The following is a 26,994-nucleotide window of genomic DNA, read 5'->3' as shown; positions in this document are numbered from 1 at the left end:
AGAAATTGACAGCGGTATTTAACTAGTTAACGACCGCGGGTGGATTGTGATTCCACCAGCAGCTGTTGAGGGCACATGTCAGCTGTATATATCAGCTGTCATGTGCCCGGAAAGGTGCGGGCTCAGCACCGGAGCCAGCACCAAACAGTGGCAGTCCGACATCGGCATACTATTATGCCCGATGTCGGAAAGTGGTTAACCCCTTAATAATCCCATATGATGTACTATGCCGTTGAGGTGACCTTGGACTTAATTCCCAGTGACGGGATAGTACGTCATATGCGATCGGCCACGCTCACGCGGGAGCACAGCCAATCGCGGCCGGATGTCAGCTGTCTATCGCAGCTAACATCCGGCACTATGTGCCAGGAGCGGTCACGGACCGCTCCTGGCACATTAACTCCCGGCACCCTGCGATCAAACATGATCACAGTGTTCCGGCGGCATAGGGAAGCATCGGGAGGAGGCTCTCTGCCTGCTTCCCTGAGACCCTCGGAGCAATGCGATGTGATCTGACAGAATTTTAATATTTTTTTAAAAAAACATTTTTTTTCCAAAAATTGGCCCTCTTATTGATTTGTGATCTGTCAAACCATTCTATGCAGAACACTGATTCATATATAGGTGTTTCTGTCAGAGGTAATATCATGCTGCTGTGACTGAGACACATGTGTCATATATTTTATAATGCTCTCTGCTTCTTCCCCACTGACACCCTTGCTGGAGGCAAAGTAGGTCAATTGTGTCCTGTATTTGGTAGTACCACTGCCAAGATAGTTGGTGCCAACGGAGGTGGGGCTTCTGCTGTTGTTAGAGACTCCCACATTCTTAGCCATGGTATATGTTTCTTTTTCTTTTAGGCTATGTGCACATGGTGCATTTTTTATGCATTTTCGCAGCTCGTAAATGGGCCAAAAACACTATGGAATCCTTATGCAAGTTAATTCAATGACAATCCTGAAGTGTTGTGCACATGATCAGTAAATTTCCTTTGAGTATTTGCCGTGCGTTTTTTTCTGCAGCATATCAATTCTTTGTGCGGAATTTTAGCATTTTCCACACATTGACTTCAATTGAGTCAGTCAAATCCACTGCAAAATTGCATGTATAAAAATGTTTGCAGATTTGCTGAGTTTTTGTTTGCATTTGTACCAGCTTTTTATGGCGTTTCCCACTCTGTCATCTGTGTGACAGCATGGGAAACACTGGTGCGGTGGTACTTATCGCGGGTAACGCTACCACCAGTAAGACAGTCCGTTAGAGCGCTGCGGGGTCATGCTGGCAGATGTCCGCACGACCTCACAGTTGTGTCTGTGACCCGCAGCGGTGACCCATGGTAAAAAGCTTACCGCAGGTCAGCAGGCATGGGCTGATGAGACTACTCCTGCCATCAGGCTATGTCTGCTGTCACTGATAACAGTGATGGCAGGAGCCGCTGATGGGAGAAGCAAGTCTCTCATCAGCTGGCGCCTGTGCTCACACTTAAAAAAACAAAAAAATCTTGTAAAATAATTACTAGGGTTGAGCGAAACGGGTCGTTCATTTTCAAAAGTCGCCGACTTTTGGCTAAGTCGGCGTCTCATGAAACCCGATCCGACCCCTGTGCTTGTCGGCCATGCGGTACGCGACTTTCGCGCCAAAGTCGCGTTTCAATGACGCGAAAAGCGCCATTTCTCAGCCAATGAAGGTGAACGCAGAGTGTGGGCAGCGTGATGACATAGGTCCTGGTCCCCACCATCTTAGAGAAGGGCATTGCAGTGATTGGCTTGCTGTCTGCGGCGTCACAGGGGCTATAAAGGGGCGTTCCCGCCGACCGCCATCTTACTGCTGCTGATCTGAGCTTAGGGAGAGGTTGCTGCCGCTTCGTCAGAAGCAGGGATAGCGTTAGGCAGGGTCCACTAACCACCAAACCGCTTGTGCTGTAGCGATTTCCACTGTCCAACACCACCTTCGGTGTGCAGGGACAGTGGAAGCTATTTTTTTTTTTTTTTCCCTCAGCGCTGTAGCTCATTGGGCTGCCCTAGAAGGCTCCGTGATAGCTGTATTGCTGTGTGTACGCCACTGTGGAAACCAACTGCTTTTTTCAAAGCACATATCCTCTTGTTCCTTCCTTTCTGCACAGCTATCTTTTTTGTTTGTCCACACTTTTTATTTAATTTGTGCATCAGTCCACCCCTATTGCTGCCTGCCATACCTGGCTTACATTACTGCAGGGAGATAGTAATTGTAGGACAGTCCCTGTTTTTTTTGTTTTTTTTCTTGTGGAAGATTAAGGTTGGCATTTCTGCTACAGTGCCATCCCTGTGTGTGCCATCTCTCACTGAGTGGGCCATAGAAAGCCTATTTATTTTTTTCCTTGATTTGTGTTCTAAAATCTACCTCAACACAAAAACACTACATCAATCAGTGGGAGAAAAATATTGGCCTCAGTCAGGGCTTGTGTGCCACTCCTGTGTGTGCTATCTCTCATTCAGTGGGCCATACAAAGCCTATTTCTTTTTTTTGTTTTGTTTAATATTATTGGGTTTCTAAAGTCTCCGTGAAAAAAAAAAAAAAAACATAAAAAAACAGTGGGAGAGTAATATTGCCCTTTCAGCTTGTGTGCCAGTCTTGACTCCTGGGTGTGCCACCTCTCTCTCTCTAATAGTGGGCCATAGAAAGCCTATTTATTTTTTTGCTTTTTTTTAATATTATTGGGTTTCTAAAGTCTCCCTGAAAAAAAAAAATACATAAAAAAACAGTGGGAGAGTAATATTGCCCTTTCAGCTTGTGTGCCAGTCTTGACTCCTGGGTGTGCCACCTCTCTCTCTCTAATTGTGGGCCATAGAAAGCCTATTTATTTTTTTGTTTTTTTTTAATATTATTGGGTTTCTAAAGTCTCCGTGAAAAAAAAAAAAAAACATAAAAAAACAGTGGGAGAGTAATATTGCCCTTTCAGCTTGTGTGCCAGTCTTGACTCCTGGGTGTGCCACCTCTCTCTCTCTAATTGTGGGCCATAGAAAGCCTATTTATTTTTTTGCTTTTTTTAATACTATTTGGTTTCTAAAGTCTCCCTGAAAAAAAAAAATACATAAAAAAACAGTGGGAGAGTAATATTGCCCTTTCAGCTTGTGTGCCAGTCTTGACTCCTGGGTGTGCCACCTCTCTCTCTCTAATTGTGGGCCATAGAAAGCCTATTTATTTTTTTCCTAGATTTGTGTTCTAAAATCTACCTCAACACAAAAACACTACATCAATCAGTGGGAGAAAAATATTGGCCTCAGTCAGGGCTTGTGTGCCACTCCTGTGTGTGCCATCTCTCATTCAGTGGCCCATACAAAGCCTATTTATTTTTTTGTTTTTTTTAATATTATTGGGTTTCTAAAGTCTCCGTGAAAAAAAAAAATACATAAAAAAACAGTGGGAGAGTAATATTGCCCTTTCAGCTTGTGTGCCAGTCTTGACTCCTGGGTGTGCCACCTCTCTCTCTCTAATTGTGGGCCATAGAAAGCCTATTTATTTTTTTGCTTTTTTTAATATTATTGGGTTTCTAAAGTCTCCCTGAAAAAAAAAAATACATAAAAAAACAGTGGGAGAGTAATATTGCCCTTTCAGCTTGTGTGCCAGTCTTGACTCCTGGGTGTGCCACCTCTCTCTCTCTAATTGTGGGCCATGGAAAGCCTATTTATTTTTTTGCTTTTTTTAATATTATTTGGTTTCTAAAGTCTCCCTGAAAAAAAAAAAATACATAAAAAAACAGTGGGAGAGTAATATTGCCCTTTCAGCTTGTGTGCCAGTCTTGACTCCTGGGTGTGCCACCTCTCTCTCTCTAATTGTGGGCCATAGAAAGCCTATTTATTTTTTTCCTAGATTTGTGTTCTAAAATCTACCTCAACACAAAAACACTACATCAATCAGTGGGAGAAAAATATTGGCCTCAGTCAGGGCTTGTGTGCCACTCCTGTGTGTGCCATCTCTCATTCAGTGGCCCATACAAAGCCTATTTATTTTTTTGTTTTTTTTAATATTATTGGGTTTCTAAAGTCTCCGTGAAAAAAAAAAAAACATAAAAAAACAGTGGGAGAGTAATATTGCCCTTTCAGCTTGTGTGCCAGTCTTGACTCCTGGGTGTGCCACCTCTCTCTCTCTAATTGTGGGCCATAGAAAGCCTATGTATTTTTTTGCTTTTTTTAATATTATTTGGTTTCTAAAGTCTCCCTGAAAAAAAAAACAAACATAAAAAAACAGTGGGAGAGTAATATTGCCCTTTCAGCTTGTGTGCCAGTCTTGACTCCTGGGTGTGCCACCTCTCTCTCTCTAATTGTGGGCCATAGAAAGCCTATTTATTTTTTTCCTAGATTTGTGTTCTAAAATCTACCTCAACACAAAAACACTACATCAATCAGTGGGAGAAAAATATTGGCCTCAGTCAGGGCTTGTGTGCCACTCCTGTGTGTGCCATCTCTCATTCAGTGGGCCATACAAAGCCTATTTATTTTTTTTTTTTTTTAATATTATTGGGTTTCTAAAGTCTCCCTGAAAAAAAAAAAATACATAAAAAAACAGTGGGAGAGTAATATTGCCCTTTCAGCTTGTGTGCCAGTCTTGACTCCTGGGTGTGCCACCTCTCTCTCTCTAATTGTGGGCCATAGAAAGCCTATTTATTTTTTTGCTTTTTTTAATATTATTGGGTTTCTAAAGTCTCCCTGAAAAAAAAAATACATAAAAAAACAGTGGGAGAGTAATATTGCCCTTTCAGCTTGTGTGCCAGTCTTGACTCCTGGGTGTGCCACCTCTCTCTCTCTAATTGTGGGCCATAGAAAGCCTATTTATTTTTTTCCTAGATTTGTGTTCTAAAATCTACCTCAACACAAAAACACTACATCAATCAGTGGGAGAAAAATATTGGCCTCAGTCAGGGCTTGTGTGCCACTCCTGTGTGTGCCATCTCTCATTCAGTGGGCCATACAAAGCCTATTTATTTTTATTTTTTTTAATATTATTGGGTTTCTAAAGTCTCCCTGAAAAAAAAAATACATAAAAAAACAGTGGGAGAGTAATATTGCCCTTTCAGCTTGTGTGCCAGTCTTGACTCCTGGGTGTGCCACCTCTCTCTCTCTAATTGTGGGCCATAGAAAGCCTATTTATTTTTTTGTTTTTTTTAATATTATTGGGTTTCTAAAGTCTCCCTGAAAAAAAAAAAAATACATAAAAAAACAGTGGGAGAGTAATATTGCCCTTTCAGCTTGTGTGCCAGTCTTGACTCCTGGGTGTGCCACCTCTCTCTCTCTAATTGTGGGCCATAGAAAGCCTATTTATTTTTTTGCTTTTTTAATATTATTGGGTTTCTAAAGTCTCCCTGAAAAAAAAAAATACATAAAAAAACAGTGGGAGAGTAATATTGCCCTTTCAGCTTGTGTGCCAATCTTGACTCCTGGGTTTGCCACCTCTCTCTCTCTAATTGTGGGCCATAGAAAGGCTATTTTTTTTTTTTTATTAGTATTTGGTTTCTAAATTGTCCCTGAAAAAAACATTTTATCTTATTTGGTTTCTAAAGTCTCCCTGAGAAAAAAAAAAAAAAAATTAGGTGGGAGAATAATATTGACATTAGTGCTTGAGTGACAGTCCTGCGTGTGTGTCATCTCTGTGATTTTGTGCCACAGAAAACAGAGTGTGTAACATTGTGCCTGATTTTCCTTGTGGTCTCACCAACCTGTTAAGGGATATAGAAATCATACTGAAGTTATAGCTCACCGTGTAAGTTGTTTGACAGCAACAAATAAAGTTACTTTGGTTAATTTTTTAAAACAATGAGGAAGTCTGGTGCAAGAGGTCGTGGCCGTGGGCGTTCATTGTCAGCTGGTAATGATGGTAGTGGTAGTGGAGCATCAGGTGGTCATGGGGATAAAAATATTCCACCTAAGTCTGGAGCTGTGGAGCCAGTTTCGTCGTCTGGCTACACAAGGCCTCGAACGCTCTCTTTTCTGGGAGTAGGAAAAACGCTTTTAAAGCCGGAGCAGCAACAGCAAGTTTTGGCTTACATTGCAGACTCAGCCTCTAGCTCTTTTGCCTCCTCTTCTGAAACTGGTAAATGTAAAAGCAGCGCGTCGCTTGTGGATGTTCACGGTCAGGGACAAGTCGCTTCCTTGTCCTCCTCAGCAAAAACTACAACAAGAGAGAAGGATGCAGCAGGCGACACAACGGGTCACTCCATGGAGCTCTTTACACATACCGTCCCTGGCTTAGAAAGTGAAACACTTAACAGGCCATGCCCATTACAAGTAGATTCTGACATGGAGTGCACTGATGCACAGCCACAGCCAGAGTACTATGCTGCTCCTTTGACTCAGACCACCACATTGCCCTCTCAGGGTACAGATCCACAATCAGACCCTGATGAGACTATGTTGCCCCGCCACGAATGCTATACCACAGACCGACACAGTGACACAGACGAAGTTGCACACGAGCTCGAAGAGGAGGTAATAGATGACCCGGTTGTTGACCCCGATTGGCAGCCATTGGGGGAACAGGGTGCAGGCAGCAGTAGTTCAGAAGCGGAGGTGGAGGAGGGGCCGCAGCAGGCATCAACATCGCAACAGGTTCCATCTGCCGGGCCCCTTAGTTAAAGCTCAGTCTGCAATCCCTGAAAAGGGATCCGATGCTAGGAAGAGTGCAGTCTGGCATTTTTTTAAACAACATCCAATTGATCAGCGCAAAGTCATCTGTCAAAAATGTTCTACTAGCTTAAGCAGAGGTCAGAATCTGAAAAGTCTCAATACTAGTTGCATGCATAGACACTTAACCACCATGCATTTTCAAGCCTGGACTAACTACCAAACGTCCCTTAAGGTTGTAGCACCCTCGGCCAATGAAGCTAGTCATCAACGCAACATCCCTTCCGTCACTGTAAGGCCACCATTTTCCGCACCACCGGCAGTATCTGTGCAGGTTTCTTTGCCAGCCAAAAGCAGTCAGGGTCAGGGAATCACCAGTTTTGTAGGCGGAAATATTGCATCTAGGGCACCGGCGGAAACAATACCGTCTCCAACCGTCTCTCAGTCTGCCATGTCCACCGGCACACCCGCAAGTTCCACGATCTCCATCTCTCCAGTTCAGCTCACACTACATGAGACTCTGGTTAGAAAAAGGAAGTACTTATCCTCGCATCCGCGTACACAGGGTTTTAACGCCCACATAGCTAGACTAATCTCGTTAGAGATGATGCCCTACCGGTTAGTTGAAAGCGAAGCTTTCAAAGCCCTGATGGAGTATGCTGAACCACGATACGAGCTACCCAGTCGACACTTTTTTTCCAGAAAAGCCATCCCAGCCCTGCACCAGCATGTTAAACAGCGCATCGTCCATGCACTCAGGCAATCTGTGAGTACAAAGGTGCACCTGACTACAGATGCATGGACCAGTAGGCATGGCCAGGGACGTTATGTGTCCATCACGGCACACTGGGTGAACGTGGTGGATGCAGGGTCCACAGGGGACATCAATTTAGGGACAGTTGTGCCTAGCCCACGGTCTAGGAAACAGTTGGCTGTAGGCGTTCGCACCCCCTCCTCCTCGTCCTCCTGCAGAAGCTACAGCTCTTCCACAGACCGCAGTCGGCCAACCACTCCATCGGCAGATGACACTGTTGCACACCAGTTGTCCCATTATGGGCCAGCTACTGGCAAGCGTCAGCAGGCTGTATTGGCTATGAAGTGTTTGGGCGACAACAGACACACCGCGGAAGTTCTGTCCGAGTTCTTGCAACAAGAAACGCAGTCGTGGCTGGGCACAGTAGATCTTGAGGCAGGCAAGGTAGTTAGTGATAACGGAAGGAATTTCATGGCTGCCATCTCCCTTTCCCAACTGAAACACATTCCTTGCCTGGCTCACACCTTAAACCTGGTGGTGCAGTGCTTATTGAAAACTTATCCTGGGTTCTCCGACCTGCTCCTCAAAGTGCGTGGACTTTGCTCACATATCCGACGTTCGCCTGTACACGCCAGCCGTATGCAGACCTATCAGCGGTCTTTGAACCTTCCCCAGCATTGCCTAATCATAGACGTTGCAACAAGGTGGAACTCAACACTGCACATGCTTCAGAGACTGTGCCAACAGAGGCGGGCTGTTATGTTTTTGTGGGAGGATACACATACACGGGCAGGCAGTAGGATGGCAGACATGGAGTTGTCAGGTGTGCAGTGGTCGAAGATACAAGACATGTGTCAAGTCCTTCAGTGTTTTGAGGAATGCACACGGCTGGTTAGTGCAGACAACGCCGTAATAAGCATGAGCATCCCCCTAATGCGTCTGCTGATGCAAAGTTTGACGCACATAAAGGAGCAGGCGTCTGCACCAGAGGAAGAGGAAAGCCTTGATGACAGTCAGCCATTGTCTGGTCAGGGCAGTGTAAAGGATGAGGTAGCGGGCGAAGAGGAGGTGGAGGACGAGGAGGATGATGGGGATGAGTATATTTTTAATGCGGAACCTTTCCCGGGGGCACTGGAAATTGGTTGCGTGTCAAGGCCGGGTTCTGGTTTTTTGAGGGACACAAGTGACGTAGATTTGCCTGCAACTGCCCCTCACCCAATCACAACCGGAGATTTGACAACTGGAACTTTGGCCCACATGGCGGATTATGCCTTACGTATCCTAAAAAGGGACACACGCATTACGAAAATGATGAACGATGACGATTACTGGTTGGCCTGCCTCCTTGATCCACGCTATAAAGGCAAATTGCAAAATATTATGCCACATGAGAACTTGGAACTAATATTAGCAACCAAACAATCAACTCTTGTTGACCGTTTGCTTCAGGCATTCCCAGCACACAGCGCACGTGATCGTTCTCACACGAGCTCAAGGGGCAACAGACTAGGAGTGTTAGGGGTGCACACATCAGAAGTGGCGTTGGACAGAGATGTTTTCTGACCAGGTTGTGGAGTGATTTTGCTATGACCGCAGACAGGACAGGTACTGCTGCATCAATTGAAAGTGACAGGAGACAACATTTGTCCAGTATGGTTACTAACTATTTTTCATCCCTTATCGATGTTCTCCCTCAACCGTCATTCCCATTTGATTACTGGGCATCAAAATTAGACACCTGGCCAGAATTGGCAGAATATGCATTGCAGGAGCTTGCTTGCCCGGCAGCAAGTGTCCTATCAGAAAGAGTATACAGTGCTGCAGGTTCAATATTAACCGAAAAAAGGACTCGTCTGGCTACCCAAAATGTTGACGATCTAACATTCATTAAAATGAACCACAACTGGATTTCGAAATCTTTTGCCCCACCTTGCCCGGCCGACACCTAGCTTTCCTATGAAAAGCTCTTGCCTGTGGACTACTGTGAATTACTTTTCTAATGTCTAATTTGCTGCAGCTGATTGTCCAGCATACGACATGTTTACACCTCCCTAAATGGCCAAACTCCCCACACGGGGCCGTGGTATCGCGACTTGGCGCAAGCACCCGTGAGACTGCTGTTTGTCTGAAGAGGTGGGTGTACTCGCTTTTGGTCGACGGCATTGCTACTGGGTTCCTCATAGTACAATAAAGTGTCTCTGGCGGTGGTGGTGCGCACCCAACGTCAGACACACTGATGTAACATGAGGGGCCTTGGGCCTGTAACGCCGGCCTCAAGAGAGTTCACCCACCCCCAGGTCAAACATTGCTCTACCACTTCCACAGTAATCTCTCACACTTCCACCAATGTTAAGTCTATGCGCTGACATCCTTCCGTACCTGCCACTGACAATACCATTGTGTTGACATGTATGATGGTACTTAACATAGTCAGGGGCAGTGTACTCTATTTACCACAGTAAATACTTTGCGCAAAATTAGTAGGTCTGAAACAACGCAGAGGATCCCACCCCTGAACCTAATGATTGCACCCTTTAGTGTTTTTGTTTTGTTTTAATGCGAGACATTCACATTTAGTTGTTGTTTTGGACTACTAACTGGCAGACACTCATTACAATCGGCCTCCGTTGACCAGACCACTGCTGCCCGTGTACCCCTGTAACTAATAATAAAGTGCCTACAGCCAGCCCAATTTAATTATGTTAGGCCTTCGAAGCCTGTCTGCGGTCCCTCCTTCCACTAGGCCTCCACTGACCAGACCACTGCTGCCCGTGTACCCCTGTAACTAATAATAAAGTGCCTACAGCCAGCCCAATTTAATTATATTAGGCCTTCGAAGCCTGTCTGCGGTCCCTCCTTCCACTAGGCCTCCACTGACCAGACCACTGCTGCCCGTGTACCCCTGTAGCTAATAATAAAGTGCCTACAGCCAGCCCAATTTAATTATGTTAGGCCTTCGAAGCCTTTCTGCGCTCCCTCCTTCCACTAGGCCTCCACTGACCAGACCACTGCTGCCCGTGTACCCCTGTAACTAATAATAAAGTGCCTACAGCCAGCCCAATTTAATTATGTAAGGCCTTTGAAGCCTGTCTGCGGTCCCTCCTTCCACTAGGCCTCCACTGACCAGACCACTGCTGCCCGTGTACCCCTGTAACTAATAATAAAGTGCCTACAGCCAGCCCAATTTAATTATATTAGGCCGTCGAAGCCTGTCTGCGGTCCCTCCTTCCACTAGGCCTCCACTGACCAGACCACTGCTGCCCGTGTACCCCTGTAACTAATAATAAAGTGCCTACAGCCAGCCCAATTTAATTATGTTAGGCCTTCGAAGCCTGTCTGCGGTCCCTCCTTCCACTAGGCCTCCACTGACCAGACCACTGCTGCCCGTGTACCCCTGTAACTAATAATAAAGTGCCTACAGCCAGCCCAATTTAATTATATTAGGCCTTCGAAGCCTGTCTGCGGTCCCTCCTTCCACTAGGCCTCCACTGACCAGACCACTGCTGCCCGTGTACCCCTGTAACTAATAATAAAGTGCCTACAGCCAGCCCAATTTAATTATGTTAGGCCTTCAAAGCCTGTCTGCGGTCCCTCCTTCCACTAGGCCTCCACTGACCAGACCACTGCTGCCCGTGTACCCCTGTAACTAATAATAAAGTGCCTACAGCCAGCCCAATTTAATTATATTAGGCCTTCGAAGCCTGTCTGCGGTCCCTCCTTCCACTAGGCCTCCACTGACCAGACCACTGCTGCCCGTGTACCCCTGTAACTAATAATAAAGTGCCTACAGCCAGCCCAATTTAATTATATTAGGCCTTCGAAGCCTGTCTGCGGTCCCTCCTTCCACTAGGCCTCCACTGACCAGACCACTGCTGCCCGTGTACCCCTGTAACTAATAATAAAGTGCCTACAGCCAGCCCAATTTAATTATATTAGGCCTTCGAAGCCTGTCTGCGGTCCCTCCTTCCACTAGGCCTCCACTGACCAGACCACTGCTGCCCGTGTACCCCTGTAACTAATAATAAAGTGCCTACGGCCAGCCCAATTTAATTATATTAGGCCTTCGAAGCCTGTCTGCGGTCCCTCCTTCCACTAGGCCTCCACTGACCAGACCACTGCTGCCCGTGTACCCCTGTAACTAATAATAAAGTGCCTACAGCCAGCCCAATTTAATTATGTTAGGCCTTCGAAGCCTGTCTGCGGTCCCTCCTTTCACTAGGCCTCCACTGACCAGACCACTGCTGCCCGTGTACCCCTGTAACTAATAATATAGTGCCTACAGCCAGCCCAATTTAATTATGTTAGGCCTTCGAAGCCTGTCTGCGGTCCCTCCTTCCACTAGGCCTCCACTGACCAGACCACTGCTGCCCGTGTACCCCTGTAACTAATAATAAAGTGCCTACAGCCAGCCCAATTTAATTATGTTAGGCCTTCGAAGCCTGTCTGCGGTCCCTCCTTCCACTAGGCCTCCACTGACCAGACCACTGCTGCCCGTGTACCCCTGTAACTAATAATAAAGTGCCTACAGCCAGCCCAATTTAATTATATTAGGCCTTCGAAGCCTGTCTGCGGTCCCTCCTTCCACTAGGCCTCCACTGACCAGACCACTGCTGCCCGTGTACCCCTGTAACTAATAATAAAGTGCCTACAGCCAGCCCAATTTAATTATGTTAGGCCTTCGAAGCCTGTCTGCGGTCCCTCCTTCCACTAGGCCTCCACTGACCAGACCACTGCTGCCCGTGTACCCCTGTAACTAATAATAAAGTGCCTACAGCCAGCCCAATTTAATTATGTTAGGCCTTCGAAGCCTGTCTGCGGTCCCTCCTTTCACTAGGCCTCCACTGACCAGACCACTGCTGCCCGTGTACCCCTGTAACTAATAATAAAGTGCCTACAGCCAGCCCAATTTAATTATGTTAGGCCTTTGAAGCCTGTCTGCGGTCCCTCCTTCCACTAGGCCTCCACTGACCAGACCACTGCTGCCCGTGTACCCCTGTAACTAATAATAAAGTGCCTACAGCCAGCCCAATTTAATTATGTTAGGCCTTCGAAGCCTTTCTGCGCTCCCTCCTTCCACTAGGCCTCCACTGACCAGACCACTGCTGCCCGTGTACCCCTGGAACCAATTATAAAGTGCATAGAGCCTATTTTTTAATTTAATTTAATATTAATAAAGCCAGGATGAACTATGATATACCACGCTATGAGCTACCCAGTTGACAATTCTTTTGCGAGAAAAGCCATCCCACCCCTCCACCTGCATGTTAAAGACCGCATTGTCCTTGCATTCTGTCAATTTGTCAGTCCAAAGGTATACCTGACAACAGACACATGGACCTGTAGGCCTGGCCACGGAAGGTTACGTGTCCTTTGTGGCTCAATGGGTTAATGTATTGGATGCATGGTCCACACAGGGGACAGCCTGCAAAGTCTGTCTGCAGTCCCTTATTCAAGTTGGCCTCAACTGAATAAAGCTGAGCTTCTACCTTCTGGCTCTGATTAACTGCTGTTTTTAAAAAAATTGGCTTTTCCGTCCTTCTAAAGGTGTCTGCCCCTGCCTGGTGTTGTCCTCAACTGAATAAAGCTGAGCTTCAACCTTCAGTTCCAAACATACAACAAAAAACTGGTACAATACAAAAAGTGGCCTCCAGCTACAAAAACTTTCTCCTACAAGTAGTTAACTGACAGTTTTTTTTCTAGTGAAAACACAGATATGGCATCCAACGAGTGTTGTCCTGTCTCGTCTTCTTTATATTATTGCCAAGAAGCTGCAACTGAATAAAGCTGTGCTTCAACCTTCTGTTCCAAATTACCATTTTTAAAAATGCAATTGGCTGTTCCGGCCTACTAAAGGTGTCTGTCTGCCCCTGCCTGGTGTTGTCCTCAACTGAATAAAGCTGAGCTTCAACCTTCAGTTCCAAATTACCATTTTTAAAAATGCAATTGGCTGTTCCGGCCTACTAAAGGTGTCTGTCTGCCCCTGCCTGGTGTTGTCCTCAACTGAATAAAGCTGAGCTTCAACCTTCAGTTCCAAATTACCATTTTTAAAAATGCAATTGGCTGTTCCGGCCTACTAAAGGTGTCTGTCTGCCCCTGCCTGGTGTTGTCCTCAACTGAATAAAGCTGAGCTTCAACCTTCAGTTCCAAATTACCATTTTTAAAAATGCAATTGGCTGTTCCGGCCTACTAAAGGTGTCTGTCTGCCCCTGCCTGGTGTTGTCCTCAACTGAATAAAGCTGAGCTTCAACCTTCAGTTCCAAACATACAACAAAAAACTGGTACAATACGAAAAGTGGCCTCCAGCTACAAAAACTTTCTCCTACAAGTAGTTAACTGACAGTTTTTTTTCCAGTGAAAACACAGATATGGCATCCAACGAGTGTTGTCCTGTCTCGTCTTCTTTATATTATTGCCAAGAAGCTGCAACTGAATAAAGCTGTGCTTCAACCTTCTGTTCCAAATTACCATTTTTAAAAATGCAATTGGCTGTTCCGGCCTACTAAAGATGTCTGTCTGCCCCTGCCTGGTGTTGTCCTCAACTGAATAAAGCTGAGCTTCAACCTTCAGTTCCAAACATACAACAAAAAACTGGTACAATACAAAAAGTGGCCTCCAGCTACAAAAACTTTCTCCTACAAGTAGTTAACTGACAGTTTTTTTTCCAGTGAAAACACAGATATGGCATCCAACGAGTGTTGTCCTGTCTCGTCTTCTTTATATTATTGCCAAGAAGCTGCAACTGAATAAAGCTGTGCTTCAACCTTCTGTTCCAAATTACCATTTTTAAAAATGCAATTGGCTGTTCCAGCCTACTAAAGGGGTCTGCCCCTGCCTGGTGTTGTCCTCAACTGAATAAAGCTGAGCTTCTACCTTCTGCCTCTTATTAACTGCTGTTTTTTTAAAAAATTGGCTGTTCCGGCCTACTAAAGGTGTCTGTCTGCCCCTGCCTGGTGTTGTCCTCAACTGAACAAAGCTGAGCTTCCACATTCTGGCTTTCGCCCTATACTATCAGATATTAAACTGCATTTGGCCTACTAGTGTGGTTAGGCCCTTGAAACAGTGTCTGCTGCTCTTGGGTTTGCTACTCCACTGAACAAAGCAATGCCGCCTGGTTAGTACTGTTACCAATTTTGAACTGCATTTAGCCTACTTTATTCTTTGGCCCTATATCTGTTTCCTCCTCATCCTGCCCATTGCCCAGCCACTGCTAGATGAGTCTGCTGGTACATTGACCTAGACCACTACATTGCCCTTATACTCTACACAGCCAGAATCTGACCCTGCTGAAAGTAAGGTTCCCCTTCCCGCATGTTATACCACCTTACACAGGGACAGAGAGGAAGGTGCAGATGAAAGTGCAGGTTCCTTCATCAGGTGGGGGGGCATACTCGTTGGCGACGTCACTGGCACAGGGCCCCTCAGAGTATGCAAAAGTGTCGCTGCTGGTGGGAGGCGCCCCCGCCATGCAAACACACCGCCGTACTTTGAGGGGCCCTGTGCCAGTGCCAATGCGAACGAGTGGGCCTCCCCTGCTTGCTCAGGATCACAGCACTTGCAACGTTGAAATACTTACCTTTCCCTGCAACACCGCCATGACGTAGTCCGCATTTCCTGGGCCCACGAAAAACTTGAGCCAGCCCTACTCCCCCCACAACTTTTGCCAAATGACCCCCAATTCCCTATGCCCAACTATTATTATAAAGTTAATTAAGATTGACAAGCTTCAGAAACAAGAATGGATGTTTTTGGCATTAAAATGGGCACTGTAGGTGTTTTCCTGGCCTCCACTCACTGCCGACTATGCTTCCCCATTGACTTGCATTGGGTTTCGTGTTTCGGTCGATCCCCGACTTTTAGCGATAATCGGCCGACTGCACTCGACTCGACTCTGGACAAAATCGGGTTTCACAAAACCCGACTCGATCTTAAAAAAATGAAAGTCGCTCAACTCTAATAATTACATACATATTCAAATAATAATAAAAAACACATTATACTCACCTAACACCAAATTTCCGAAGCCCTTGTCTCCTAGAAAACAAGTGAAATAAAAAAACAACATATACTGACCTTTCATCCCAATCCCTGATGCCCATGTCTCCTAGAAAAAAGAAATAATAAACCACCTTATGCTTCCCTGTCCACCGTAGTACATGTAATCCTGTGTGTCCCACAGCGATCTTACGTGTACAACAGTTACATCAGGAGATGTGACTGGTCTACCTGGCTACCCGCGATACACTGACAGGAGGTAATCACTCCCTCCCCTCAGTGTACCACTGAGCTGCCATGAAGGAAGTCAGAGGAATTCATCAGCTAATGAGCTCCAGTACGCTCACTTATGGCACCACTGCTGCGTGAGAACTTTCTCATGCAGTAGTGGTACCGCAAGGGTCCGGTGAACTATCTCACAGCAGCTCAGTGCTATACACTGCAGGAGCGAATACCTACTGTCAATGTATCGCCGGCTGTCTTTGAGAACAGTCACATCAGTGCTTCTCTCAAAGTCATCAGGATCATCGTGGGATATTATGGATTATCTTATCTGCGGACAGGTGAGGAATATTGTGCTTTATTATTTTATTTTTGTTGTAGGAGATGTTGGCTTTAGTGGATTAGGCATTCAATGAGTATTGTTTAATTTAGATGCAATAAAGGAGTCTGTGTCATTATTTCACATAAAGGACTTTATTCTGGGTGTGTGTTTTTATAATATCACTATGGGGTTAGTAATGGGGGCATCTTATAGATGACTCTCCATTACTAACCTGTTGGCTGTGGGCTTTATGTCACCTGACAATACAAAAGTGACATCAATCCTCCTCCCAGCCATTACTCCACTTGCCACCACTACAGAGCAAGTGAGAAAAGCAAGGCTAAGCGCATCTTATAGATACGTCTTTTCTGGGGTGGCTGAGAGCTGATGTTTTTAATCTGGAAGGGGGCCAATATCTATGGTCTCTTAAAAGCCTATTAATATCAGCTCACAGTTGTCGACCTAGCCTTTGCTGGTTAGATTTTATATGGTGACCATATGTCAATTTTTTTCTGGGGACCCACTGTAAACTAGTCAGTAAAGGCTAAGCTGACAGCTGTGAGCTGATATTATTAGCCTGGGAACCTTTATAGCTATTATCTCCTTCCCAGAATAGTAATATCAGCCCTCAGCCATCGGCTTTCCCTCTGCCGGTTATGAAAATTACACGAGAGCCCACGCAATTTTTTTTTTCATTTTTTTTTTAAATTAAGAGTTGCTGTTTAGTTATAGCTTATGTAGGTTTATTCTGTTAACACTCCTACATAGCCTGGTGACAATGCGTGTTTGTGTGTGTTTGTTTGTGTGTGTGTGTTTGTTTGTGTGTGTTTGTGTTTGTGTACTTACCGACTTAATAATTAGGGTGTCTGGCTGATCTGGATGACCTTTTCATTACTAAGCCTAGGACTTAAGGTACCTTCAAATGAAACGACTTTGTAACGATATCGTTAGCGATCCGTGACGTTGCAGCGTCCTGGCTAGCGATATCATTTAGTTTGACACGCAGCAGCGATCAGGATCCTGCTGTGAGGTCGCTGGTTGCTGAATAAAGTTCAGAACTTTATTTGGTCGTCCGATCGCCGTGTATCGTTGTGTTTGACAGCAAAAGCAACGATACCAGCGATATTTTACACTGGTAACCAGGGTAAACATCGGGTTACTAAGCGCAGGGCCGCGCTTAGTAACCCGATGTTTACCCTGGTTACCAGTGTAAAATGTAAAAAAAACAAACAGTACATACTCACATTCGCATCCCCCGCCGTCTGCTTCCCACACTGACTGAGCGCCGCAAAGTGAAAGTGAAAGCACAGCACAGCGGTGACGTCACCGCTGTGCCCTGCTACTGCCGGCGCTCAGTCAGCCAGTCAGTGCAGGAAGCGGACGCCGAGGGACGCGAATGTAAGTATGTACTGTTTGTTTTTTTTACATTTTACGCTGGTAACCAGGGTAAACATCGGGTTACTAAGCGCGGCCCTGCGCTTAGCAACCCGATGTTTACCCTGGTTACCCGGGGACCTCGGCATCGTTGGTCGCTGGAGAGCTGTCTGTGTGACAGCTCTCCAGCGATCAAACAGTGACGCTGCAGCGATCGGCATCGTTGTCGCAATCGCTGCAGCGTCGTTTCGTGTGAAGGTACCTTTAGTGTCTATGACAGATGCTGACATTAAGCCCTAATCCCATTACCCTGATTCTACTGCATCAGAATGAAAAAGGTGGTGCTGAACCAAGAAATTATATCACAAAACTTTTTTTAAATATCATTATTTAGCTTAAAAAAGACTCCATTGCTGTACAAAAATGCATGCTAAAACAAACAAAAACATGGCAAAAACGCACCAAAAGTTGCTGCAAAAGCGCGGTTTTGCTGCAGCCTTTTTGCTGCCAAGAAATGCAGGAATCTTGCAATAATTTCTACAAGCAAATATTCTATGTACGCACATAGCCTTACACTACCTTGTCCATCAACATTGATACTTTTTCTTTTACATTTTGTACAACACTATAATTATGTTTTGACATTCTTTTCAACCTAAATTGTTCAGTCCTTGCCAAGAAGCATGTAATAAGATGCCCAAGAGCAAAATGTGGCAGCGAGCCACAGAATAAATGTGGCATGAACAGTTGTCAAAAAAAGTCTATTTTCTAACAAAGTTATGGCAAAATAATAAATTAAGAAATCCAAGTCACGGACAGCACCTTAACCTGCAATAGGGCACTTTGTTAAGTGTAGCATGTGTGGATATAACATTTGACTAGCACAACAATTGTGCAAAAAAAAGTTTGCAACACACATAGTTTGTGAGGTAAACTGCTTCAGTTAAATATCTGGGGTTTGCAGAACTTTTTTTTGCATTTTTCAAAAATAATTATTCCGCAATAATTATTCCATTATTGATAATGTGTATCGAGAGGTCTGGATACACATGATGAGAGCATTATACTGCCTCTGTACAAATCCCTGGTTAGACCGCACATGGAGTACTGTGTACAGTTTTGGGGCCAGAAAAAAAGATGTGCACTCTGTTACTCAGTTGGTGCAGGCATGAACTAACAGTCCAAGTAAAAGGAAAATCAGCCGCACTCAAATGGTTGAACGTTTTGCAAACTGTGTAGTTTCTTTATTCATATATACAAAAACATCACCAGGTGCTTAATTGGAAAATTATTATTATTATTATTATTATTATTTATGTGTACAGTTTTGGTTGCCGATGCTCAGGAAGGATATAATGGAACTAGAGCGAGTACAAAGGAGGGGCAACAAAATATATAAAGTGGATGGGGGAAATACAATACCCAGAGACATTATCAAAATTAGGATTATTTAGTCTAGAAAATAGATGACTGAGGGGAAATCTAATAACCATGTATAAGTATATAAGGGGACAATACAAATATCTCTCCGGGGATCTGTTTATACCAAGGATTGTGACGGTCACAAGGGGGCATTCTCTGCGTCTGGATGAGAGAAGTTTTTTCTACCAACATAGAAGAGGATTCTTTACTGTTAGGACAGTGAGAATCCGGAATTCATTGTCTGAGAAGGTGGTGATGGCCAACTCAGTCGAGTGGTTCAAGAGAAGCCTGGATGTCTTCCTGGAGCGTAACAATATTGTGTCTTACAGTTATTAGGTTCTATAGAAGGACGTAGATCTGGGGATTTATTCTGATGGAATATAGGGTGAACTGGATGGATAAATGTCTTTTTTCGGCCTTGCTAACTATGTAACTATGTTGCCTTTCACAGAAATGATTGTGCAAGAAATCCAAAAACTTAGTATAGTCTTATGACATGCAAATGCACAGTCTGATTGTGATGCTAGTTAATAATCACAGACAAGCCTTGAGGCTGGGTAGTCAAGAGGTCTGAGGTCAGATACGAAGAGTGCCCATCATAAACAAAAGGGGTGAGGCAAAGACCTAGTCAAATCACGGTCCGAGGACATAATTCCAGAAAAGTTGAGGATCAATACAAATGGCTAGGCAAATGGATGGTCAGAGGCAAGGTTTAAGGTCAAGCAGCAATAGATCAGAGATAGAACACTGAAGTATAAGGCAAACATGCGCCACTGAGCTAAGGCTACAACTGTCATTAATTAGAGACTGACAGCCAGCTAAATAGCCCATGAATCACTTAGAACAAGGACACTCATAGGAGACCCAGCACAGCTTGTCACTGATTGGTGTCTGGACTGTCCCTGAACACTGGCAACTCAGCATGCTCTAAAAACTATTGTGCTGCCTTGTATTTGCTCTTTAGTGCATTAATAATGAAGAAAAATGTTTCAATCGTATTTCAAATGTAGCATGATAGATGAGAGCTTCACGATACCACTGATCAATCACATTGAGCTTGGCACAGCTGCTGGAAACTCTGCTATCCCTCTCTGAAGTATCTTTCTGATGTTTTAGCGCTTTCTCATCCTGTCCTGGCCTATGAGCTCTAATGTCCACTAACTGTCTTAAATCCATTCTAAAATGGCTGCTGCATTATTTGTTTAGATTGTCATACAGTCAATGATAGTCCCTCCTGATCAGATATACTATACCATATGATGGTATGCATTAAGAGGAGGTCTGCACTTTCACACCTGAGGTCATGTCTGCCTTCTGGTATTAATGTATGTAATCTTCTGCAATGTGTAAAATGGTGATGGGCATTTTTTTTGCGATTAAGTGCCAATTGAAATGCAAGTCGTTTGAATGCAAATTTCATAATGTTTACTCAAATTTGATTTGCATTGAATTATTTTGATTATCTCTAATGTTCACCCTTGAAGATCATTTTACAGTTTACAGATAAAATAAATTCAGACACAAAGTTGAGAAATATTATAAGCAAATTGCATTACTTATCTTTGAGAGAATTACAAGCCTGTATTATAGTCTGGATGTGTGTTCACAATTTCCTTAATATTCACTGCTGTCTCATTTTAATTGTCCACTGCATCTAATAGCGATCATCAAAACCTAATACAGTCTCAGGACCAGCAAAAGATATGTTATGGAATAAGCAAGTGAAGAATATATTTATGTAGAATTAAAATATAAGCAGTACAATTATGTTTTTTTGTGAACATAATATTTAAAGTTGCAAATCTTGACATGGTAGAATCCATTTAGACACTTTATTGAAAAAAAAGAATTAGAAAACCAATGCCAAATTCCACTGTGTAATTGCAGAACTGTTTCAGCACCAAGGACAGCACTCATCAAATGTCGATGAGTGCTGTGCCGGGATTGAAATGTGAAATTATGAAGAATGATGAAAGGACAGTGCACTATTTCATTTTGTGTGGTGGGCACTTCTCTAAAGCAATTCATGACAAATTCATGTCTTCCAGAAAGAACACTGCACATCACATACAGGTTTGGGTGTTTATTGAAATGTATGGAAGAGTTTGTAAAATAAATGTTGAAGGACTTCTCGGTTAATCTCAATTGCTCACAACCAGAACTACAGTGAAAGTGTAAATTCAGATTCAATTGATGGAAAATCTCTTTAAACAATTTTATGTAAATATCATGTAACCCTTAGAAAATTGGAAATACAAAATGGATTAATTAATTAATTAGTGTACTATTATTTACCTTCTACTAGTATTAAAGGAGTTGTCCACTGTTGAAGACTTTTTTTTAAATCAAATGCTTTTCTGGGGGAGTTAAAAAAAAAATCATATTTGAAATAGGGTTTCATTAACCCCTTTACCCCCAAGGGTGGTTTGCACGTTAATGACCGGGCCAATTTTTACAATTCTGACCACTGTCCCTTTATGAGGTTATAACTCTGGAAAGCTTCAACGGATCTTGGCGATTCTAACATTGTTTTCTCGTGACATATAGTACTTCATGATAGTGGTAAAATTTCTTTGATACAACTTGCGTGTATTTGTGAAAAAAATGGAAATTTGGCGAAAATTTTGAAAATTTCACAATTTTCCAAATTTGAATTTTTATGCCCTTAAATCACAGATATATGTCACACAAAATACTTAATAGGTAACATTTCCCACATGTCTACTTTACATCAGCACAATTTAGGAACCAAAATTTTTTTGTTAGGGAGTTATAAGGGTTAAAAGTTGACCAGCAATTTCTCATTTTTACAACACCATTTTTTTTAGGGACCACATCTCATTTGAAGTCATTTTGAGGGGTCAATATGATAGAAAACACTCAAGTGTGACACCATTCTAAAAACTGCACCCCTCAAGGTGCTCAAAACCACATTCAAGAAGTTTATTAACCCTTCAGGTGTTTCACAGGAATTTTTGGAATGTTTAAATAAAAATTAACATTTAACTCTTTTTACACAAAATTTAATTCAGCTCCAATTTGTTTTATTTTACCAAAGGTAACAGGAAAAAATGGACCCCAAAAGTTGTTGTACAATTTGTGCTGAGTACACTGATACCCCATATGTGGGGGTAAACCACTGTTTGGGCGCATGGCAGAGCTCGGAAGGGAAGGAGCGCCATTTGACTTTTCAATGCAAAATTGACTGGAATTAAGATGGGACGCCATGTTGTGTTTGGAGAGCCCCTGATGTGCCTAAACATTGAAACCCCCCACAAGTGACACCATTTTGGAAAATAGACCCCTTAAGGAACTTTTCTAGATGTGTGGTGAGCACTTTGACCCAACAAGTGCTTCACAGAAGTTTATAATGCAGAGCAGTAAAAATAAAAAATCACATTTTTTCACAAAAATTATCTTTTCGCTCCCAATTTTTTATTTTCCCAAGGGTAAGAGAAGAAATTGGACTGCAAAAGTTGTTGTGCAATTTGTCCTGAGTACGCCGATACCCCATATGTGGGGGTAAACCACTGTTTGGGCGCATAGCAGAGCTCGGAAGGGAAGGAGCGCCATTTGACTTTTCAATACAAAATTGACTGGAATTAAGATGGGACGCCATGTTGCGTTTGGAGAGCCCCTGATGTGCCTAAACATTGAAACTCCCCACAAGTGACACCATTTTGGAAAATAGACCCCTTAAGGAACTTATCTAGATGTGTGGTGAGCACTTTGACCCAACAAGTGCTTCACAGAAGTTTATAAAATCATATTTTTTCACAAAAATTATCTTTTCGCCCCCAATTTTTAATTTTCCCAAGGGTAAGAGAAGAAATTGGACCCCAAAAGTTGTTGTGCAATTTCTCCTGAGTACGCTGATACCCGATATGTTGGGGTAAACGACTGTTTGGGCGCATGGCAGAGCTCGGAAGGGAAGGAGCACCGTTTGACTTTTCAATTAAAAATTGAGATTGGACACCATGTCGCGTTTGGAGAGCCCCTGATGTGCCTAAACATTAAATCCCCCCACAAGTGACACCATTTTGGAAAGTAGACCCCCTAAGGAACTTATCTAGATGTGTTTTGAGAGCTTTGATCCCGCAAGTGTTTCACTACAGTTTATAACGCAGAGCCATGAAAATAAAAATTCTTTTTTTTTCACAAAAATGATTTTTTTAGCCCCCAGTTTTGTATTTTCACAAGGGTAACAGGATAAATTGGACCCCAAAAGTTGTTGTCCAATTTGTCCTGAGTACACTGATACCCCATATGTGGGGGGGAACCACTGTTTGGGCGCATGGCAGAGCTCGGGAGGGAAGGAGCGACATTTGCAATGCAGACTTAGATGGATTGGTCTGCAGGCGTCACGTTGCATTTGCAGAGCCCCTGATGTACCCAAACAGTAGAAACCCCCAAAAGTGACCCCATATTGGAAACTAGACCTCCCAAGGAACTTATCTAGATGTGTTGTGAGAACTTTGAACCCCCAAGTGATTCACTACACTTTACAACGCAGAGCCGTGAAAATAAAAAATCTTTTTTTTCCCACAAAAATGATTTTTAGCCCCCCAAATTTATATTTTCCCAAGGATAACAAGAGAACTTGGACGCAAAAGTTGTTGTCTAATTTGTCCAGAGTACGCTGATGCCCCATATGTTGGGGTAAACCCCTGTTTGGGCGCACGGGAAAGCTCGGAAGGGAAGGAGCACTGTTTTACTTTTTCAATGCAGAATTGGCTGGAACTGAGATCGGACGCCATGTCGCGTTTGGAGAGCCCCTGATGTGCCTAAACAGTGGAAACTCCCCAATTCTAACTGAAACCCTAATCCAAACACAACCCTAACCCTAATCCCAATGGTAACCCTAACCACACCCCTAACCCACCCCTAACTCCAATCCCAACCCTAATCCCAACCGTAAATGTAATCCAAACCCTAACCCTAACTTTAGCCCCAACCCGAACCCTAACTTTAGCCCCAACCCTAACCCTAACTTTATCTCCAACCCTAGCCCCAACCCTAACCCTAGCCCTAACCCTAGCCCTAACCCTAACCCTAGCCCTAACCGTAACCCTAGCCCTAACCCTAACCCTAGCCCTAACCCTAGCCCTAACCCTAATGGGAAGATGGAAATAAATACATTTTTTTAATTTTATTATTTTTCCCTAACTAAGGGGGTGATGAAGGGGGGTTTGATTTACTTTTATAGCATTTTTTATAGCGGATTTTTATGATTGGCAGACGTCACACACTAAAAGACGCTTTTTATAGCAAAAAAGTTTTTGCGTCTCCACATTTTAAGACCTATAATTTTTCCATATTTTGGTCCACAGAGTCATGTGAGGTCTTATTTTTTGTGGGACGAGTTGACATTTTTATTGGTAACATTTTCGGACACGTGACAGTTTTTAATCGCTTTTTATTCCGATTTTTGTGAGGCAGAATGACAAAAAAACAGCTATTCATGAATTTCTTTTGGGGGAGGCGTTTATACCGTTCCACGTTTGGTAAAATTGATAAAGCAGTTTTATTCTTCGGGTCAGTACGTTTACAGCGATACCTCATTTATATCATTTTTTAATGTTTTGGCGCTTTTATACAATAAAAACTATTTTATAGAATAAATAATTATTTTTGCATCGCTTTATTCTGAGGACTATAACTTTTTTATTTTTTCTTCGATGATGCTGTGTGGTGGCTCTTTTTTTGCAGGACAAGATGACGTTTTCAGCGGTACCATGGTTATTTATATCCGTCTTTTTGATCGTGTGTTATTCCACTTTTTGTTCGGCGGTATGATAATAAAGCGTTTTTTGCCTCGTTTTTTTTTCCCCCCTACGGTGTTCACTGAAGGGGTTAACTAGTGGGACAGTTTTATAGGTTGGGTCGTTACGAACGCGGTGATACTAAATATGTGTACTTTTATTGTTTTTTTTTTTATTTAGATAAAGAAATGTATTTATGGGAATAATATTTTTTTTTCTTTATTTAGGAATTTTTTTTACACATGTGGAATTTTTGTTTTTTACATTTTTACTTTGTCCCAGGGGGGGACATCACAGATCGCTGATCTGACAGTTTGCACAGCACTCTGTCAGATCGGCGATCTGACTTACAGTGCTGCAGGCTTACCAAGCGCTTGCTCTGAGCAGGCACTTGGTAAGCCACCTCCCTCCCTGCAGGACCCGGATGCCACGGCTATTTTGGATCCGGGGACTGCAGGGAGAGGAGGTAAGAGACCTTCGGAGCAACGCAATCACATCGCATTGCTCCGTGGGTCTCAGGGAAGCACGCAGGGAGCCCCCTCCCTGCGCGATGCTTCCCTGTACCGCCGGCACACCGCGATCATGTTTGATCGCGGTGTGCTGGGGGTTAATGTGCCGGGGGCGGTCCGTGACTGCTCCTGGCACATAGTGCCGGATGTCAGCTGCAATAGTCAGCTGACACCCGGCTGCGATCGGCCGCGATCGGCCGCGCTCCCCCCGAGAGCGAGGCCGATCGCGCTGGACGCACTATCCCGTCGGTGGTCATACTGGCCCCCCACCTCGACGGGATAGTACGTCCAATGTCAGAAAGGGGTTAAAAATGTTGCACCATTTGGCTTTTACAGGCTTTCTTGCTTCCTTGCACATTCAACTTTGATGTGGTCTGTGCTCAGTGATGGTTTGTCAGTGAAGTCATTATGCAGTCAGCAATAGACAGTATAACACAGGGTCTATAGAAGGCAAGTGGTGCAAAAATTGTTAATGAAATCCAATAGCAAAAATATTGTTTAAGAGCTAGAAAAAATGCGGCAGCACTCATCAGCTACCACTGTGGTAGCTCTTAGTGACAAGGGCTGTGCGGTTCAGCTTTTCGTCTCTATTTATAAAAATATTTTTTAGCCTAAAGTACAATGTCACCAAAATTTGATATCCCCTTCAATAAATCTCTTCAATGTACTTATTTTTAGCAGTTTGTATTGGTACCCTCCATTACGGAGCTTATTAAATCATTATTTACACTAAGTAAGTAATTATAGGGACCACTATGTACCACTACTGATGACATGATCCAGTAAATGATGCTGAGTTCCATCGTGTTTATGGGAAGGCTTTTTTTATTCTAGAAATTAAAGTGAGTACCGAATCGGTACCATCCCAATTAACAAAAAGACATAGACATTCTATGTACTGCATCTATAAAATAAAATAAAAATCGAAAATGAAGGTTTTTAATGAATGACTTTCAATAGGGTTCTTGATCATGGAAAAATTGATACAGAAACTATATTGGAAAAATGTCTATTTTTTCATCAGATTTATTTTAGCTCCATAAAACTTCAAAAACTTGAGACGGTTCTGTACTTACAGACAGTGCACAACTGTCCTGCCTTCCCTGCCATCATACTGTTCTTGCCACTTTTCCAATCTTTGTACAACCTTCAATATAGAGCGTTTGGATGGAGGGGTATCCCGGTATGCTGGCCACCCAATATATTGGAGATGCTGTACAATGCGATACCCATCTTGAGGCTGCAATATAAGCAAATAATGTCAGTTTTTTTGTTACTTACTGTAGTAGTCTAATTGTATCTAATGGTCTTACCCGTGCCATATTACATATCCGGAATATCCGACTAATGGTGTCCTCATCAATATCTGCTGATACAAACTCCACCTGCACTGGACCATAGCAACAGGAGGTCTTCTCTGGCCAGTACTGGAGACACAGCTAGTAGAGGGAACTGACACTTAGACATTGTTCATATGAATGCATAGCAAAGCATGAGCATGCAGCGCTGTGTAGAAACACGCTGGGTGAAACAAAAACACTGATAGAATAACAAAAGAATTGAAAAATAATACCATTCAGGGCTATAATCAGCAATCATAGAATCAGACCAACATGCAGAGTAGCATAATCACACAGAGAGAGAGAAATAACAGTGAGATGAAATGACATGCATAGATGTGGGATGGGCAGCTGTTCATTGAGAAGGGAAATATGTCTCCCGCATGTCTCCCGCAGAAGTAGAAAAGCTAGACTTAAAAAAAGAAAAGAAAACAAGTCTTAACTAAAACAGAATATGTACGTGAAACAAAAACCTGTCAATCTTCAATTGTCATTGAAATTTTCATTCAGCTTTGTGTTCCTTGTCTTGATGAAGTCTCAGCAGAAAATCAGAGTATTATTGGATTATAAAGGTTTTAACTTTTACCGCTATGTGCCTTACAGAAAAGCAATAGATATGGGGCTCTCTATGTGGCAGCAGTTTTAATTTGTGCCAGTCATTATTTGTCCCACCTAGGATGGCATATGGACATCATAAAGTG

At 43.4% G+C, this 26,994-nt stretch overlaps 1 protein-coding gene across 8 annotated transcripts in view; it reads right to left on the bottom strand.

Moving 5' to 3' along the window:
* PTPRT (protein tyrosine phosphatase receptor type T) overlaps positions 1-26,994 on the bottom strand; it is a 469,258-nt gene that overhangs the window by 24,175 nt on the left and 418,089 nt on the right. For all 8 annotated transcript variants that reach the window (XM_077251539.1, XM_077251545.1, XM_077251540.1 and 5 more), the window contains 2 exons: positions 26,267-26,392; positions 26,030-26,193 (listed from right to left, as the gene is read on the bottom strand). In XM_077251539.1, coding sequence (XP_077107654.1) covers positions 26,030-26,193; positions 26,267-26,392 — 290 coding nt within the window. The remainder of the gene's footprint in view (positions 1-26,029; positions 26,194-26,266; positions 26,393-26,994) is intronic.

Source organism: Ranitomeya variabilis, chromosome 4 (genome assembly GCF_051348905.1).
Source record: "Ranitomeya variabilis isolate aRanVar5 chromosome 4, aRanVar5.hap1, whole genome shotgun sequence".
In the NCBI taxonomy this organism is placed as follows: domain Eukaryota; kingdom Metazoa; phylum Chordata; class Amphibia; order Anura; family Dendrobatidae; genus Ranitomeya; species Ranitomeya variabilis.
Note: the sequence above shows the minus strand (reverse complement) of the source record. Positions and strands in the feature narration are given on the sequence as shown.